General features: G+C 41.9%; 1 protein-coding gene across 1 annotated transcript in view; it reads left to right on the top strand.

Annotated features, from left to right (window-relative positions):
* Positions 1–20216, top strand: part of LOC140495613 (uncharacterized) — a 96185-nt gene that overhangs the window by 55580 nt on the left and 20389 nt on the right. Inside the window, exon 3 of the mRNA XM_072594613.1 lies at positions 544–595. Coding sequence (XP_072450714.1) covers positions 544–595 — 52 coding nt within the window. The remainder of the gene's footprint in view (positions 1–543; positions 596–20216) is intronic.

Here is a 20216-nt window from a genome sequence, read left to right as displayed (position 1 = left end):
TATTTATATCTCAGGACCCAAGCATCTTTGCTCTAACTCTTAAATGTAGAATTCACGATATTGCAGCTGATTAAGTCAGGGGAATTGCTCTGCTGTAATTTACTTTGAGATACATGTGGCAGCGAAGAAGTAATGACGCTTTATTTTAGGACCCAGTCAACAGTTAATAATGCTGAATACATTCTGATGATGCTTTAACTCACAGCTGGTTGAGGATTCAGGCTAACAGTTCATTCAATGAACCAACTTTATCAGGGAGGAAGTTAAAAGAACCATAACAATGTTTTAGAATGGTTAATTATTGAATTTATTACAATGCATAAAGTTCCCTGCACTCTTCATCCTCCCAGAATGTGTAAGATGAAGGTGAAGTTTCCATAGCCCCAGGAGATCATAGGGCTGTTCTCTCTTTTGAGAGAAACAACTGGGTCATGGTTTAACCTGAGGGTCACCACACCTCATGAAAGGAGCAAGGGTGAGAAAGTGGGACGATCATGGTTCATTCACAAGACACTAAATCCTTTTTCCTTCTGTCCTTCACAGATGAAGAAAAAATGGGTGGTATCCTCCCAGCCCCTGAATGACATGGACAATGGTAAGTCAGTATAGTGAGATCAGGAAAATGAGAACCTTGAAGCCCTGACCAGAAAGTCCAATTTTCCACATAATGTTGAGTGGAAGACAGGAATGTCATTAGTGAGTGCGGAGAGGCCGATATGCATTTATTTACATCTTATTATTACCCACTCGTGCCTCAAGTACATACTAGAGAGAGACTAGATAGCAATATTTCCTGCTGTAAAAATCTGCATGGCTTATTGAATGCTCACTGGTGTCTTCTCTGGGTATTCACCTTGACTACCATTCCTCAATATCGAGGTATGCTTCATCAACAGCTACTGCCTGCACCCTCTGACCATGGAGGCTTGTATTGGACCATATCATCAGCGCACATTTGATGCTCACTTCCAATGTTTTAGCACCTCCTTATCACAGTTTGGAGCTCACCAACACCTTACATTGCAATACTACTGTGAAATCCTTTAGCATGCAGGGACTGGCTCCAAACTTATGCTTCAGAACAGGGTGCATCTCAAGGCTCTTACCTTACTTTCTTAGCGCACATTCACTTTGCACCTCTTTATATGCTCTCAGCGACTCTATGTGCCTTCACTTTTAATGCAGACAGATAGCCAAGCAGTGTATCATATTTGTCAGCAGCTCACAGTCCCAGAGTATTTTGGTTAATCACAGACCAGTTCCTTAGTTAGGAAGGGTGTTGAAGTGTCCCAAGTGAAAGAGTAGGAAGCACGGAGGGAAGGAAGGTTTAATCATTTGGGGGGCATAGGGTGGATATGAGTCATCAAATGAAGATGTTGCATGCACTATTGAGAGCAGTGGGCTACAGACTTTGGTAGGAATCTGGTGCAATGGCAGAGTATACAGTGAATGTGAGGCAACAGAGAGAACATAGTGACACTCATCCTGTGAAGTGCAGATGGGCAATAAACATCTTGCAGCCTGTTCCTCCAGTCCAGGGACACTCCACTGACTTGGGCACTAATTCAGACAGTTTTTGACATTGTTCACTGTTGGGGTGAATGTCAGAATGGCTTGACACTGGTGAGTATCTTGTAGTTAGTCAGTTCAAGGAAAGGCCAGAATGTCACAATGGAAGGGTGATGCCCACTTCATAAGGTGAGCAGCAGAAACTAATATGAAATAATCCTGTATGGAACTCATTGTATTGCCACTTATAGCTAGAGAGTCATAGCGATGTACAGCTTAGAAATAGACCCTTTGGTCCAATTCTATGCCAACCAGATATCCAAAATTAATCTAATCCATTTGCCAGCACTTGGCCCATATCCCTCTAAACCCTTCCTATTCACATACTTATCCAGATGCCTTTTAAATTTGTAATTGTACCAGTCTCCACCACTTCTTCTCGTAGCTCACTTCAGACAGGCACCGTTCTTTGCATGAAAATGTTGCCCCTTAGGTTACTTTAAATCTTTCCTCTCTCATCCTAAACCTGCACCCTCTAGGTCTGGACTCTCCCACCCTCGGGAAAAGACCTTGTTTATTTATTCTATCCATCCTCTATAAGGTCACCCCTCAGCCTCCAACTCTCCAGGGAAAACAGCCCCAGCCTATTCAGCCTCTCCCTGTAGCTCAAATCCTCCAACCCTGGCAACATCCTTGTAAATGTTTTCTGAACCCATTCAAGTTCCGTAACATCCTTCCTATAGGAGGAAGACCAGAATTGTACATAATATTTCAAAAGTGGCCTAACCAATGTCCTGTGCAGCTGCAACACAATCTCCCAACTCCTATATTCAATGCTCTGACCAATAAAAAAGCATTCCAAAAACCTTCTTCAATATCCTATCTACCTTAGACTCCACTTTCAAGGAAGTATGAACCTGCATTCCAAGGTCTCTTTGTTTAGGAACACTCCCCAGGACCTTACCATGATGTACACAACCTGTTCTGATTTGCCTTTCCAAAATGCAGCACCTCACATTTATCTAAATTAAACTCCATTTGCCACTCCTCAGCCCATTGCCCTATCTGATCAAGATCCCATTGTACTCTGAAGTAATCTTCTTCGTTATCCACTCCACCCCCAATTTTGGTATCATCTGCAAACTTACTAACCCTACCTCTGATGTTCACAAGTAAATCATTTATGTAAATGATGAAAAGCAGTGGACCCAGCACTGAGTCTTGTGGCATACACTGGTCACAGGCCTCCAATCTGAAAGGCAACACTCCACCACCATTCTCTATCATCTACCTTTGAGCCAGTTCTGTATCCAATGGCTAGTTCTCTCTGTATACCATACACTCTAAAATGCTAACCAGTCAACCATGAGCAACCATGTTGAATGCCTTACTGAAGTCCATATAGATCACATCCACTGCTCTGCCCTCATGAATCCTTTTTGTTACTTGTTCAAAAAACTCACTCAAGTTTGTGAGACATGATTTCCCATAATTGAATTGAATTGAATTGAATTTATTGTCACGTGTACTGAGGCACAGTGAAAAGCTTTGTCTTGCAAGTAATACAGACAGATCACAGCATTAAGTAGCATAGACAAGTAAATAATAGGTAAACAGCGGCAAAAACAGAAACACAGGTGCAGACGAATGCTGAATTTATGAGCCCATTCAGTATTCTAACAACAGTAGGGTAGAAACAGTTCCAAAACCGGCTGGTGCATGTGTTCAGGCTTCTGTACCTTCTCCCTGATGGTAGAGGTTGTAGAAAAACATTGCCAGGGTGGGATGGATCCTTGAGAATGCTGGCGGCCTTTCCTTGACAGTGGGCCTGGTAGATGGATTCTATAGATGGGAGGTTGGTCTTTGTGATTGTCCAGGCCGAGTTCACCACTCTGTAATCATCTCCAATCTTGAATGGTACAGTTGCCATATCACATAGTGACACATCCAGACAGAATGCTGTTGATGGTGCACCTATAAAAGTTGACGGTAAAGTGCTGGAAAAGGTTATAGGAGTTAAGATTTTTATTCATCTAGAATGGAATAAGTTGATTAGGGATAGTCAACATGGTTTTGCAAAGGGTAGGTCATGTCAAATTTCCTCAGCTGCCTGAGGCAGAAGAGACATTGTTGGGCCTTTGTAACCGTGCATTCACAAATCTTCTCAAAACTTGCATGTACTAGCAATTTCAGCATCAGTTTCCATACTTACACACACACACTAATAATTATATAAAACTGAACAAAACCACCTGCCCATCATTCCAATGTTGCCTGTTTCAAAAACATAACTGATTTAATCTCCATGCATTTTTTTCCCTGTTGCTCTCATATTGACCTTTATTTTAAAGTTACACCAAACTTATTTATTTCAATCATAGACGATGTCATCAATGTGAAGCACTGGACTTGTTTCTGTTATCAAAAGTGATTATTCGTTTGAAATGTAGGCAAGAAAGCTAATCAAACAAAAGGTCGTAGTGATGCAATTAATTCATTCACTGTCACTAATTGAAAATATCACAGAAAAAAAGCCTTAGCAAAGCAATTATGGCTACATTCAAAATCTTGAAAGACCTGCCAGAGACGACTGTAAAATATCAGGAGTTTAAATTAAATGTTTGTTCCAATTATTCGAACAGAAAAGGGATGTGTTTTGAATTATTCATGTTATGGATCAGCAGTTGATCAGGTCTTTACTTTTTTGGACTTATCTTCCATTAGCCCTCGCCTTTTGCTTCTTCATCAGTTCTAAAAATGTCTCCTAAATGTTAATGGACATATCCATTCATGACAAAGCTTCCTCATTTGCAATGAAACCTCCTTTACCTATCATAATCTCTGAGAAGATAATGAACATTGGAGAACAATTGAATATCCCTGCACTCATTCAGTTACATAGCTTTTGTGCGGGAATCAAATCAGCTACAACACAAACGGCATGAAATAAACTTCGGGCTGAATTTTACCAAAAGTCATAGTATGAACAGCCAAACGTCTGGTACTGAGACTGGCTCTAATGTAACGAGGGGTATGTTAGGTTCCAAGCGATTGCTTCGGATAGGGAACTCTCTCATCAGAGGCACAGACAGATGTTTCTACGGCCGACAGCAAGAAATCAGAACGGAGTGTTGCCGCCCTGGTGCCACGATCAAGGATATGTCAGAGAGGGAGCAGAATGTTCTCAAAGGGTAGAGGGACCAGCAGGAGGTCATTGTCCACATGGGAACTACTGACATAGGAAGGTAAAAGGAAGATATTCTGAAGGGAGAATAAAGAAAATTTGTCAGGAATTTAAAAAGGAGGCCCTCGAGGGTAGTAATATCTGACTTACGTCTGGTGCTATGAGCTAATGAGGATAGGAATAGGAGGATAGAGCAGATGAATGAGTAGCTGAAGAGCTAGTGCAGGGGAGAAGGGTTCATTAGTCGCTGTTTAAGTGTGTTGGTAGGTTTATGGGCTACCATGATGCCAAGGGGTTGGAGTCGTCTGATAGTCATTGCTGAGATATCTTTGATGTATGGTCATGTGGCTAGAGTTTCTGGGCATGTTGTGTCTGTTTGTTTGGGTTTGTTGTTTAGGAATCAATGGACTGTGTTCATCAGGTCCCTTTCTCCTTGAATACGCTGTATAAGTATTTTTCTTCTGTTGCTCATAGTTCCTGGGTGCTGCAGTGTGTTGCGGCCCATTTAAATAATGTCCTCTGTTTGTGGGTGTTGGGGTGATTGTTCCTGCAGTTAAGTATCTGGTCTGTGCATGTTGCTTTCCTGTGGATGCTGGTCTGCAGTTCTCCATTGAAGGACCCTGTACCAACAGCCAGCAAAACGAATGTCATTGACAAAATACCCTGCAAGGCTTGCAACAAACATTACATCGGACAGACAGGCAGAAAGTTCATCACCAGGATACATGAATACCAATTTGTCATCAAAAGACATGACCAGCTATCATTAGTATCCTTACATACAGACAAAGAAAGACACCATGTCGACTGGGGCAATACATCCGTCCCAGGAAAGGTTAAATGGAGACACACGGGAATTCCTAGAGGCCTGGCATTCAAACTGAAACTCAGTTGACAAACACATTGATTTGGACCCCATTTACCAACCTCTGAGAAAATTGATATCACCCACTGTAACAGACCAAGACACATAAATAGCAAATGGGACAGAACACCAGCATTTCACCAGATGCTCACTGATGATGTTACCTAGCATGATGATGAAACGGCTCAGAACAAACCTACCAGCTCAGCGAGCAAACTTACAATTGCTCGGAAATGTTGCATCTCCATAGCTTTGTGTATCTGACACGACAGTGTCCAACTGATGCACAGTATGCAATAGTCATAACTTCTTGAGGTGAAAGTTTTAAATGTCAGTCATTGCCAAAAAAAACCGTCATTGGATTTGATAACAAATAGATGGCATGATGTAATCAATGAATGCATGATTTATATAATTCTACTAACAGAGTACTCCACCACCAGAGAAAAAAGCAGTAACTTTGTCTACCTACTCTGCATATGGTGGTAGTTATTTTTTCAACTTATTGTGCATTGAGCTTGATGTGAAGGTGGCAAGTTTTCAACTTCTTGTCTTTGAGAGTGACCTCTAGTCATTGCTTGAGTGTAACATTGATTTACCAATCCTTATGTTCCCTTTTGTGTTGCTGCCCCTCTTTGACCAACACCTTTTTGACCTCCCTGTTTCCATTCATCTTTCTATAATATACTGGTTAATGATCACCATTTACACCCACGCACCATGGGTTTGTGAGATGTAATGCTCATTTGGTCATTCTCCTCAGGTTGAGGAGAGAGTGATGATAACTTATGAGAATCCCTCCTGCATCAGCTCACTACCTGCTCCTGTGTTGTTTCAAATCTCACCCTTTGATCCTGAATTGACCTTTTTATCCTTATCATTCCCTTATAATTTCAAACATTTCTATCAGGTCCCCTCACAACCTTCAGCACTCTAAGGACGACAATCTCAGCCTTTTCATTCTTTCCTCATAGCTTCAGACCTGCCAGTTCAGGCATCATTCGGGGAAATATTATCTGAACCATCCCTAGTGCAATCATATGCTTTCTATAATGTGCTGATCAAAACTACATGCAGTATTCCAATTTCAACCAGCATTTTATATTCCAGCATAAAATCCCTGCTCTTGTACAGTATACTTCAACTAAAAAAGGCAAATGTCCTATATGGCTTCTTAACCATCTTAACTTCCTGCCCTACTACCTTCAAGAAATTTTGGGCATGCACACCAAGGTTCCTCTGATCTTATACTACCATCTGAAGTGTAATTCCTTTTCTGGTTAACCCTTCCAAATGCATCACTTCTGTTTTCTCAGATGAAGGTTATTTGCCATTGTTCTGTCCAGTGTACTAGTCTGTTGATATCCTCCTGCAATTTATAGCTATCCTCCTATTTATTATCTGATGATTTTTGAATGATCTGCAAACTTCATGATAACACCGCCTACATTTAGGTCCAAGTCATGAACGTACACCACAAACAGGAAGGGGTCCAGCATCATGCCATGCCAAATCCCATTGGAACAAAGTTCCAGCCACAGATGTAGTCCTCTATTATCACTTTTTGCCTCCTGCCTCCAAGCAAAATTTGGACCCAACATGCCACTTTGTGTGCTGAAGTCCATGTAAACCACATCAAATGCATCAAATTCACCAACCCTCCTGGTTGCTTCCTCAAGCGCTTTGATGAAATTTGTCAAACACAACCTTCCCTTAGCAAATCTATGCTTATTACCCCTATTTAATCCATGTCTTTCCGAGTGCAGATGTCTGTGTTCTTCAGAATTCTAATAACCTCCCCACCAGCAAGGTTAGTCTGGGTGGCTGTAATTTCCTGGTCTATCCCCATATTTTTAATAATGGAATAGCAGTCCTCCAGTCACCTGGCACCTCACCTGTGGCCAGAGAGAATTTGAAAATTAATGCCAGGCCACTTGATATCTTCTCCCTTTCCAACTTGAAAAGCCTGGGTTAGATTTCATCTGGGTCTACAAATGTGTCCACTTTTTAAAGGCTGCTTATCCCACAAGTACATCCCCTTAATCTAGGTTAATTTCTTCTAATAATTAGTAGATCTCCATCCTGATAACCTGGGTCATCTCTTTTCATGTAAAGATAGACATATATCTGTGGGACTGTGCCCGTGTCATGGGTCTTTTCCAAGTCATTCAATTGCTCTTTAAATGTTCATTTCTTTTAAGCTCACGTTTTTTTTTCTTTATACTACCTACCAATGCTTTCTCATGCATTCTTTTAGCTTTCCTAATTTTCTTTTAAAGATCCCCCTACACTTTATGCTCCACCACGAACTCTACCATACTGAGCCTTCAGCATTTGCCATATCTGTTTCTTCCTTAACCCTACCCTTCCTGCCCCTTGTCTTTATGGGAACATGAATGCTGCGTACTCTTGCCATTTCCTCCATAAAAGCTTCTCAATGCAATGACACAGCTTTATCCTTTAGTAGCTGCTACCAGTTCACTTGGGTTGAAGAGTCATAGAGTTATACAGCATGGAAACAGGCAGTTTAATCCAACTCATCCATGCCAATAGATATCCCAAACTGATCAAGTCCCATTTACCAGCACTTGGCCCATATCCTTCTAAAGTCTTCCTATTCATATAGTCATTCAGATATCTTTTAAATGTTGAACCAAACTCACCCCTGCCATCTCCTCTAGTAGCTCATTCCATGCACGCACCACTTTGGGAGAAAGAAGTTGCCTTTTAAATCTGCCCCCTCTTACCTTAAACCTATACCCTCTAGTTCTGGACTCCCCTACTCTGGGAAAAGACCTTGACTATTTACCCTATCCATGACCCTCATTATTTTATAAATCTCTATAAGGTTGTCCCTCAGCCTTTGATGCTCCAGGGAAAACAGCCTTGATCACTTTGAGTCCTTATGGAAGGGAGCAGTTCAGAGAAGGTTTAATAGGCTAACACCTGAAATGAGTAAATAGCCTTTTCAGGAAAGACTAGATAGGTGAGGCCTATACCCTTTGGCATTTAAAAAAATAACTTACTTGGGATTTGACCAGGTGGATGTTGAAAGCATGTTTCTTCTTGTGAGAGAATCCAAAACTAGGGATCATAATTTAAGATAAGGGGTTACCTTTTAAAACAGATGAAGAATTTGTTTTTTCTCTCAGATGGATGACTGTCTTTGAAATTCTTTTCTTTAAATCTTTAAATATTGATAAAACAGAAGTGGATGGACTCTTGATTACCAAGGGAATGAAAGATTACCGGGGATACTCAAGAATATAGAGTTGAGGTTAAAATCAAAACAGCCATGAATTTATTGAATGATGATGTTGACTCACAGGGCTGAGTAGCCTATTGTTGATCCTTGTTCATACATTCAAAGTCAGGGACATTTTCAACTATTAGGTCCAGAACTATTAAGCCGAACATAAGGAGAAGAATGGAAAAAGAACAAAATGGAAGGTCTACAATGGATCAGGATATGGAAGACGTTAAGTAGTGGCAGAGTTAGTGGGGCACAGCCAGTGGGAGTGGGAATGGTACAAGTAATTAAACAAAGGATGTGTCATAGGAGGTGAGAATGACAGAATAATGAATACCTGTTGGCAAAAAAAGGTCCAAAACAAGTGTTCGATTGAAGATACAAAGAACAGACAAAACTTTCCTCAGTAGCCAATCATTTTTCTACCTTTGTAAACTTCAGTTCATCAAAAAAAAACTGCTTCTTGCAAACTGAAATTGCACTTGATTCCAATCAGCCATCACCCTTTATCCACTAACATACATTAGCTCCAATTCTAACAGCATCATATCCTTTTGATACAAATTCCACACCCCATCCCCCACTAATGACCCATTCTCATTATCTTTGTAACCTCCTGGAACTTAGCATTTTTCCATTTCTATCTTCAGTATTTTTCCAATTTAGTTGCTCTTCCATTGGTGGTCAGATCTCAGCTGCCTAGGCCATGAAATATGAAACACACATTATAAACTTTCCCCTAAATTGAGCAGTCTTTAAAATAATCTTTAAACATATCTTTTTGACCAAGTTTTTGGTCAGTTATTCCAATATTTCCTTAAGCGCTCAGTGTCAAATTCAGTCTGGTAACATTTCTACAAAGTATTTTGACATGTTTAACTAAGTTAATCTCACAACATAAAAACAAGTTGTTAGTGAATGATTTTAGCCAGTGTAATGAGGGAGATTAAATAGGAGTTTTCATAGTCAGCTATTCACATTTAATAGCTTGCCTGCTTCTCCCAGGGGGATTGATTAGTTATTCGCAGAACAAAAAAGAATAACCAATTAGTGTCTAAACTTTCCAACTATGTAACAATCACCACAAGTGTAATACGATTGGCTGTCTCTGGTTTAGCTTGTTTATGGAGACTCGTGTTATCTAACAGGGAACAGCTTGAATGATGGGATTTCAAAAAGTCATCCCTTTAAGTAAAGATCTATCGGTGGTCATTTTACATGTTGCATAACATGCAGTGATAAATTGTACATGTTTCAAAATGTGGCTGCACAGATCAATTACCCTTTCAAATGTCTTTAACATAAAGCCATAAGGGTTGTGAACAGAGCTTTGGTATAAAAGCTTGGTATCTAGTATGCATTTGTCCCACCAACATTATCTGCTACCTATAAATCCTGATTGGTTCTAATTTCCTCATAATCAAATCAGTAAAACCATAACACTCCACATTTTGCTGAAATCATTTGGTTCAGTCACCATAATGGCTCCTCTGTCAGCCTCTATTTTTGCTATTTACCTCTTCACCTATACACAAACATAACAATTTGTTCTTATCTGTTTACTTCATTCATCTTTGCCACGACATTATTTAATTCCTCCATGCTATTTAATAACAATGTGTTGAGGCATACTGCAATGGTACCTTTAGCTATGTTATAGTCAGGGAGAAGTTGCTTCGGAAGTCGTCCTGTGTGACTCCAGGCCCCATGAAATTAAATGATATCAGGTCATACACAGACAAGGAAACCTTCTGATTACTAAGAACTGTTCCCCTGCCCCTTAGCCTTCCATCCTTCCATTATGTTGCACACTACTTGTAGAAAACACATGACTGTTAAGGGAGCACCATGTGCTCTGGTTGTGGGACATCAATGTCCCCCATTGAGAGTGGCACAATAGCACCACTGCTGACCAAGCTTGTTGACTCCCAAGAAGTAGCTGCTAAACAGGACCTGCATCAGACAGTGTGGGAAAAAAAAACGACATAAGACATCTACTTGACCTCATCCTCACCAACCACCTGTCAATGACGCACCCATCCATAACAATATCAGCAAAAGCGACATTCCTTCTCGAGAGGAAGCCCAGTTCTCACATTGATCATAGACTTCATCATAGACAAAAATGGAAATTGCTGAAAAACCTCAGCATGTCTTGAATATCTGTGGAGAGAAATCAAAGTTAATATTTCAGGTCAGTGACACTTCCTCAGAACTGTTGGTAGCTAAGAAAATGTTGGTTTATATGCAGTAGATAAGGTGGGGGGAGCAGTTAAGGAGTAATCAATAGGTGGGGACAGAGCCAAAGGAGTTAGAGCAGTTGAACAGACTAAGGAGTGGATAATGATTTGGCTAGGAGGGAAATAGCTATTATTCGGCACTGTTAGTGGCTAACATTGTGTGTAATAGCAGACTGTGTGTTAACAAGGTCTGATGTGTGGGGGTTAGGATAAGGACATGGGAGAGCTCAGGCCCTAAAGTTATGGAGCTCGATATTGAGTCCAGAAAGCTGCAGGACCCCCAAGTGGAAAATGAGGTGCTGTTCTTCCAGCTTGTGCTGAGCTTTGGTGGAGCACTGCAGTGAGTCTGAGACAGAGATGTCAGCCAGGGAACACGGTGGTGTATTGAAGCAGTCGGCAATTGAAAGCTCAGGGTCTTTTTTTGCGGACAGAAAGTAGGTGTTCCATGAAGCGATCACCCAGTCTATGCTTTGTTTCCCAAGTGTAGAGGAGACCACACTGTGAGCAGCGAATGCAGTTGACTAGATTGTGTGAGCAGAGCGCTTTAGGGAACATCTCCAGGACAGCCGCACCCATTAACCACACCACCGCGTGGCCCAACATTTCAACTCCCCCTCCCACTCTGCCGAGGACATGGAGGTCCTGGGCCTCCTTCACTGCCGCTCCCTCACCACCAGACGCCTGGAGGAAGAACGCCTCATCTTCCGCCTCGGAACACTTCAATCCCAAAGGGCATCAATGTGGACTTCAACAGTTTCCTCATTTCCCCTTCCCCCACCTCACCCTAGTTCTAAACTTCCAGCTCAGTAACTGTCCCCATGACTTGTCTGGACTTGTCCTACCTGCCTATCTCCTTTTCCACCTATCTACTCCACCCTCTCCTCCTTGACCTATCACCTTCATCCCCTCCCCCACTCACCCATTGTACTCTATGCTACTTTCTCCCCACCCCCACCTTCCTCTAGCTTATCTCTCCATACTTCAGGCTCACTGCCTTTATTCCTGATGAAGGGCTTTTGCCCGAAACATCGATTTTGAAGCTACTTGGATGCTGCCTGAACTGCTGTGCTCTTCCAGCACCACTAATCCAGAATCTGGTTTCCTGCATCTGCAGTCATTGTTTTTACCTCCTAGATTGTGTGACATGCAGGTAAAGCATTTGCTTCACCTGTAAGATGCGTTTGGGCCCTTGGATACTGAGGAATTAAGAAATAAATGGGCAAATGTTAGACGTTTTGCGGTTGTAATGGAAAGTGCCATGAGGCGGGGTGTTGGGAGTGAAGAAAGAGTGGACCAGGGTGTCCTGGAGGAAGTATGTCTTTGGAAGGTGGACAAGGGAAGGGAGGGGAGGATGTGTCTGATAGTGGCATCTTGCTGGAGGTGGCAGAAATGACAGCTAATGATCCTCTGGATGGTGGCTAATGATCCTCTGGATGGTGGGATGGTAGGTAAGGACAATGACGACCCTATCACTGTTGCAGTAGGGAAGGGAGGAGGCAAGGGCTGAAGTGTGGGAAATGGGTTGGACCCAGCTGAGGGCCCGGTCAACTAGGATTCTGGGGAATCCTCAGTTGAGGAAGAAGATGGACATTTCAGAGGCTCCTTTGTCGAAGTTGACATCATCAGAACAAATGTGATAGTGGTGGAGGAACTGGGAGAATGAATTAATTGCGTTGTGTGGCACTACCACTGTGCTAAATGGGACCAAATCTAATCAGAGCTAGCAACTCAAACTGGGCATTAATGAGGTGCTGTGAGGCATCTGCAACACACTAATATTCAGCCACAACTGGTAGTCTCATTATCTGGTATATTTCTCTCTCAATTATTTCCAACAAGCTGGAAGATCAACTCTGGTTCAATGAAGAATGCAAAACATCATTTCAGGAGCAACCAGGCATAGCTAAAAATCAGGACGTCAACTTGGTGGAGCTCCAACACTGGATTACTTGAATGCTGAATAGGAGAGGCAACATGCGATGCACAGAGCAAAATTATCTCACAAACAACCAATCAGTTCTAAGCTTTACTGTCCTGCCATATTCATTTATAAATATTGATGGACAATTAAACATTTAACAGGAAAAAGTGGGACCACAAATATCCCAAACTTCAACAAGGAAAATACAAGATTGAAGGATTTGCATCCAGCTTCAGTCAGGAATATTGAGTAAATGATTCATGTCCGTTTCCTCCAATGGTCCTCCAGCATCACATACCAGATGAGTCTTCAACTAATTCAGTTCACTCTATGTGATGTTAAGAAATGGACAAAGGTACTGAACACTGCAAGGCTATGTGTCAGGACAGTATTCCAGCAATAATGATTAAGATTTGTGTACCAGAACAAGTTCCCTCCATGAGCCAAGCTGTTAGAGTATAGCATCTACTCAACAATGTGTAAAATTTCCCAAGTATGTCATATGCACAATAAAAGCAGGACAAATCCAAACCAGCCAATTGCAAGTCAGTATAAACCTTTTCAGTTTACTCTCCATCATCAGCAAAATGGCAGATGGGGTCATCACCAATGTGTTATCAAGCCGTACTTACAATGGAATAATGTGCTCACTGGCACTCAGTTTGGATTCCACCAAAACGACATGGCTCCTGACCTCATCAGGAAGATGGTCCAAACATGGTCCAAAAAACTGACTTATTCAGGGGAGGTAAGAATTTCCTGAACCTCAAGACTGCATTTAACTGATTGAAGAACTTTACCTCAGAGTACAATGGGATCTTGATCAGATGGGCCAATGGGCTCAGGAGTGGCAGATGGAATTTAATTTGGATAAATATAAGGTGCTGCATTTTGGAAAGGCAAAACAGGGCAGGATCTATACACTTAATGATAAGATCCTAGGAGGTGTTGCTGAACAAAGAGGCCTTGGAGAGCAGGCTCACAGTTCCTTGAAAGTTAACTTGAAGGTAAATAGGATAGTAAAGAAAGGGTTTATTGGTCAGATCATTGAGTATAGGAGTTGGAAGGTCATATTGCGGCTGTACAAGACATTGGTTAGGCCATTTTTGGAATACTGTGTACAATTCTGGGCTCCCTCCTGTAGGAAGGATGTCGTGAAATTGGAAAAGGTTCAGAAAAGATTTACATGGCAAGTAATATTCATACCTCAAAAGTGCCAGGCAATGACCATCACCAACAAAAGGGAATCCCCTTATCGCCTTTGATGTTCAATGGCATTCCAACACTGAATCACCCATTAGCAACATCCTGGGGATTGCCATTGACCTGAATCTGAACTGGATTAGGCACATAAATAACTAGACCACAAAATCAGGTAAGACACCAGGAATTCCACTGCAAGTAATTCTACTTCTGTTTACCCAGTGCCTGGGTAATTTCTACAAAGCACAAGTCAAGAGTATGGTGGAACATTGCCACTTACTTGAATGAGCGCAGCTCTAACAGCAGTTAGGAAGTTTGACATATCCAGGATAAATCAGCTTGCTTGATTGGTGTCCCAAATATCAGCTTACCATTCACTCCCTTTGCCATGACACAGAATGAGCTGCAATAATTCATCAAGGCTCCTCAGGTAATGCCACCCAAAGATACAACCTCTACCAGTCAAGAAGACTAAGGGAAATGGATTTGTGGGAACCATCCTTGTATACTCCCATTCACGCTCCACACCATTCTACCCTGGGTGTAAATTGCCTTTCCCTTACTGCTGCTGGAGCAAAATAGTAGAATCCCCTTCCTACCAACACTTTGTGTGTCACTACACCCCAGGACTGCAATAATTTAAGAAAGCAACTTATTGTCACATTGTCTAGGTCAGTTCGGAAAGGGTATTAAGCGATCACCTAACCAGCAACACATATCACATGAACAACTAAATAAAATTCTCTCATTACATGAACGTATTACTCTCATTCACGGTGAAGAATTACACTAGAAACCTGCTAGCATGCATTAGAATTTTACAACATAGAATCAGGCCATTGATTGCAAAGGATTTATGTTTTTAGATTACTTACTGTGTGGAAACAGGCCCTTCGGCCCAACAAGTCCACACCACACCGCCCCGCCGAAGCGCAACCCACCCATACCCCTACATTTACCCCTTACCTAACACTACGGGCAATTTAGCATGGCCAATTCACCTGACCTGCACATCTTTGGACTGTGGGAGGAAACCGGAGCACGCGGGGAGAACGTGCAAACTCCAAACAGTTAGTCGCCTGAGGCGGGAATTGAACCCGGATCTCTGGTGCTGTGAGGCAGCAGTGCTAACCACTGTACCACCGTGCCGCCCACAAATGTTGTTTATGATTTGTATTAAACTCCTCCTATCCACATCTCAACCATGTGACAAATCATTTTATTTCTTTCTCCACATTTTCAACAAATGCACCACTTCTCAATTTAAGTGGTCATGGGTTCCATACTGTCACCATTTTCTGTTTTTGCATATTTTAATTGCTGCAAATATCATGATTTTAAACTTGGTTAAAGGCCTTTCTTTTACTTCATTTCAGTATTCATCAGATAATTGCAGCAAACCTATGTGCTATTCAACCCTGTCGCTGTTGTAACAATAATTTATTGTCTAAAACAGTGGGAGGACAATTGGATAACTCCGGTAATCAGGCATGGGAATCACAAAGCACGATTAACTCGTGACTGTCTGTAAAACTACAGATAACAGAAAAACAGGTTGCTGTGTTGCTGTATTTCTCAGTAGGGAGACCAAGTTCACATAAGATTAGTGCCTTTGATGAATGTTGCATTTGGGAATATTTTGAAATGTACTTTCAACTCAATGTAAAATAGGAATAAACACCTCACTTCAGAGACATGCCCATATGATCCAATTGACAAAAGCTCAAAAAGAAATCTATTGATGACTCATTGACGACTGATGTAGAAGTGCTAGCAATGAGAAAAATTGGCAATTAGTTTGAAATATTTGGTAATTTGTGATCATTTTGTTTTGAAAGTAAAGATCTTTTAATTGTGTAGATTACTTTTAAGGGGATAAATTATAATTTTTGGAATACTGTGAAATATTGATCCATTTGGATTTGGGCTCATCCTGGAAATAGTATTGTATTAACTGGAAAGAAGTTAAATATGCTGAAGCTGTATCATTCAGAACAGATGGATGGTAAGTTTTTGGAATGCTGTACAATGGAGATTTGTTATTATGTTGACTGGAATAAGAACTTGCTGACCAGATCTTGGAAGTTGATAGGAACAGGGACCTGCTTGTTGTCAACTCCTTTCTGCTTCATCTTTCCCTTATCATTTCTTCCTCACTCACCATATAGCAAGCAAGAGAGTTGCCCTCATGCTGACCAGGGTTTAGATGATAGAACTAGTGTAAAATGGGCCCACTGCTCCTGTGAATATTGGAGAGTTCTTTCCAAAATGGTTGAGACAGCAGAAGTGTTGATGCAGCAACCCACTATGTTTTCATGAGGATGTTTTTCATGGTGTCTTTGCTCTCATTGTATAAGAGCTGTGTAGTATCCAGTTGTAATGAGGAATTGAATCACTGGCAGGTTTAAAAAAGAAATTCTCTGTCACCTAACCACCACCTTCTGGTTTGATCTAGTGGTTGAAAGACTCAAGAAGCAGTAAACTCCACAGAATTTTTTTTTTAGATTAGATTACTTACAGTATGGAAACAGGCCCTTCGGCCCAACAAGTCCACACCGCCCCGCCGAAGCGCAACCCACCCATACCCCTATGTTTACCCCTTACCTAACACTACGGGCAATTTAGCATGGCCAATTCACCGGACCTGCACATCTTTGGACTGTGGGAGGAAACCCACGCAGACACGGGGAGAATGTGCAAACTCCATACAGTCAGTTGCCTGAGGCAGGAATTGAACCCGGGTCTCTGGCGCTGTGAGGCAGCAGTGCTAACCACTGTGCCACCATGCCGCCCAAATGTCATTACTGTTGCTCGGATTAAATAAAAGGTTTGTACTTGCATAGTGACTTTGATGACCACCAGACGTCTGCAAGTGATTTTTAAGAAAAGTGAAGATAGGGGAGGTGATGGCCTAGTGGTATTATCACTGAACTGTTAATCCAGTCACCCAAATAACAGTTGGGGAACCCAGGTTCCAATCCTACCATGGCAGATGTGTAATTTGAATTCAATAAGCTTCTTCATTTCAGTACAATGTTTGATAAAGTTCTCAGTGGTAGTCTATTGTAAAAAACATGGAGGCATGATTGAGGCGATTTAATGGATTGGATCAGAAATTGGCTGAGAAAAGACAAAAGGTGGTGGTTGATGGGAAATATTCATCCTGGAGTTCAGTTACTAGTGGGGTACCACAGAGATCTGTTTTGGGTACACTGTTGTTTGTCATTTATGTGAATGACCTGGATGAGCGCATAGAAGGATGGGTTAGTAAGCTTGCGGATGACACTAAGGTCGGTAGAGTTGTGGATAGTGACGAAGGATGTTGTGGGTTACAGAGAGACATAGATAAGCTGCAGAGCTGGGCTGAGAGGTGGCAAATGGAGTTTAGCTTGGAAAGTGTGAGGTAATTCACTTTGGAAGGAATAACAGGGATGCAGAGTGCTGGGATAATGGTAACACTCTTGATAGTGTAGATGAGCAGAGAGATTTCAGTGTCCATGTGTATAGATCCATGCAAGTTGCCACTCAGGTTGACAAGGTTGTTAAGAAGGCATATGGTGTGTTAGCTTTTATTAGGAGATGGATTGAATTTCAGAACCAAGAGATCACGTTGCAGCTGTACAAAACTCTGGTGAGGCCACATTTGGAGTATTGTGTATAGTTCTGGTCACTGCATTATAGGAAGGATGTGGAAGCTTTGGAAAGGGTTCAGAGGAGATTTACTAGGATGTTGCCTGGTATGGAGGGGAGGTCTTATGAAGAAAGGCTGAAGGATATGAGGCTGTTATCGTTAGAGTGAAGAAGGTTTTCATGAGGATGTTTTTCATGGTGTCTTTGCTCTCATTGTATAGAGCTGTGTAGTATCCAGTTGTAATGAAGAGTGGAATCACTGGCAGGTTTAAAAAAGAAACCCTCTGTCACCTAACTTAATTGAGACATATAAAGTAATCAGAGGGTTAGATAGGGTGGAGAGTAATTATGAATTATTGCCTTTGTCCTCGGATGGTGAGGGCTAGCACGAGGGCATATGGCTTTAAATTGAGGGGTGAGAGATATAGGACAGATGTCAGAGGTAGTTTCTTTACTCAAAGAGTAGTAGGCGTGTGGAATGCACTGCCTGCAACAGTAGTAGACTCACCTACTTAAGGGCAATTAAGTGGTCATTGGATGGGCATATGGGCGAGAATGGAACAGTGTAGGATAGATGGGCTTCAGATTGGTTCCACAGGTTGGCACAACATTGAGGGCTGAAGGGCTATACTGCGCTGTAATGTTCTATGTTCTATGCTCTATGTTCTATAAATATCTGGAATTAAAATCTAATGATGACCATGAAATGGTTGTCAGAAAAGCCCATCTGGATCACTTATGTCCTTTAGGGAAAAGAACAGCCATCATTACCCGGTCTGACCTACATGTGACTCCAGACCCACAGCAATATGGTTGACTCTTAACTGCCCTCTGGGCAATTCGGGATGGGAAATAAATGCTGCTGAGCCAACATTGCCCTCATCCCATGAATGATTTTTTTTAAAAAAGACTGATCAACACCAGGTATGCAAGCACTGCCTTCTGAGGTGAGGTTAAAATATTAGTCCTGTACTCATTAGAATGGAGAAGAATGAGAGGCAATCTTACTGAAACACATCACATTCTTAGGAGACTTAACAAGGTCGATGCCGAAGGGTTGACTCCCCTTGTGCGATAGAGTCTAGGAACACTGTGCATAACCTCCAAATAAAAATGCCCATTTATGACAAAGATCAAGAGGAGCTTCTTCTCTCAGAGGTTGTGAAGTTCTTTACCACAGAGGGCTGTTAAGAGTGGGGTATTTCCTACCTTAATATTGAAGGATGAAAAAGATAGTTTCTAATCAGTGAGAGAATCAAAGGTTATGAGGAAAAGACAGGGAAGTGGAATTGAAGATTATCAAATCAGCCATTATCTTTTCCAACATTTACCTCTCGCCACCCCCTCTCTGCCTTCTGCAAGGACCATTCCCGTCTCCAATCCTTGATTCAAACTCCCCAAACACCTAGGTACTTGCCCCTGCAACTATGAAAGAAAAACCTGCTAGGTCACCAATGCTTCACCTCCATCCAGGGCCCCAAACAGTCCTTCCAGGTGAGACAGAGGCTCACTCACCTGCCTCTCCTCCAACCTAGTTTCCTGTATCCCTGATGTCCCTGATGTGGTCTCCTCTACAACGGCGAGACCAAACAGAAAGTCAGGGCACAGTTCGCTGAGCATTTCAGTCGGGCATGTAAGGTCAGACCTGACCTCCCAATCACCACCCATTTTAATTCCCCTTCCCACTCCCTTTTCAACATCACCATCCTTGGCACCCTCCATTGGCTCGGTGAATCAGACTGAAAATTGGAGGAACAGTACATCATCTTCCACATGGACAGCCTTAAGCCCAGAAGACTCAACAGCAAGTTCTTTAATTTCAAATAACCTCCCTTCCCATCACCCGACTCCCTTCCCAGCCCCTCCCCCTCCCTTCCATTCCTCTGACCGATCCTTCCGTATAGCTACAAATCGGATTCATTCCTCCATCAACAATCAGGTCATACCCTGTACTCATAGTCACCTCTCCCTAACTTACCACCCCACACTGCTCCCCACCAAAGACTCTGCAGCCCCTTTTATCTGCAGCTCCCCTTACACCCACGCCCAGCCCTGAAGAAGGTTTACACTTGAAACATTGACTTCTCCACCACCTGATGCTACCTCGCTTGCTGTGTTCTTCTAGCCTCCTGTTTATCTACCTTGGATTTCAACATCTGCAGGTTTTTTAAAATCTAATCTTGATCTCTTGGAATGGCAGATGGCTGAATAACCTACTTCTATTCCAATGTCATATGGTCTTATAACTTAATACTAATTAAATACTTTTGAAGTATAGTCATTTTTTGTAAAGTTCAAAATAATCAGGCAAAAACATATATTTTCTTGATGGTATGCTTGCTGGGGAAATTTCCTACCTTAATTTTGATTTGTTTGGATCTATTATTGTCATGTGTACTGGGATACAGTGAAAA

Source organism: Chiloscyllium punctatum, chromosome 25, assembly GCF_047496795.1.
Source record: "Chiloscyllium punctatum isolate Juve2018m chromosome 25, sChiPun1.3, whole genome shotgun sequence".
Lineage (NCBI taxonomy): Eukaryota > Metazoa > Chordata > Chondrichthyes > Orectolobiformes > Hemiscylliidae > Chiloscyllium > Chiloscyllium punctatum.
The sequence above is the reverse complement of the archived record's forward strand: the minus strand, read 5'-3'. Positions and strand labels throughout refer to the sequence as shown.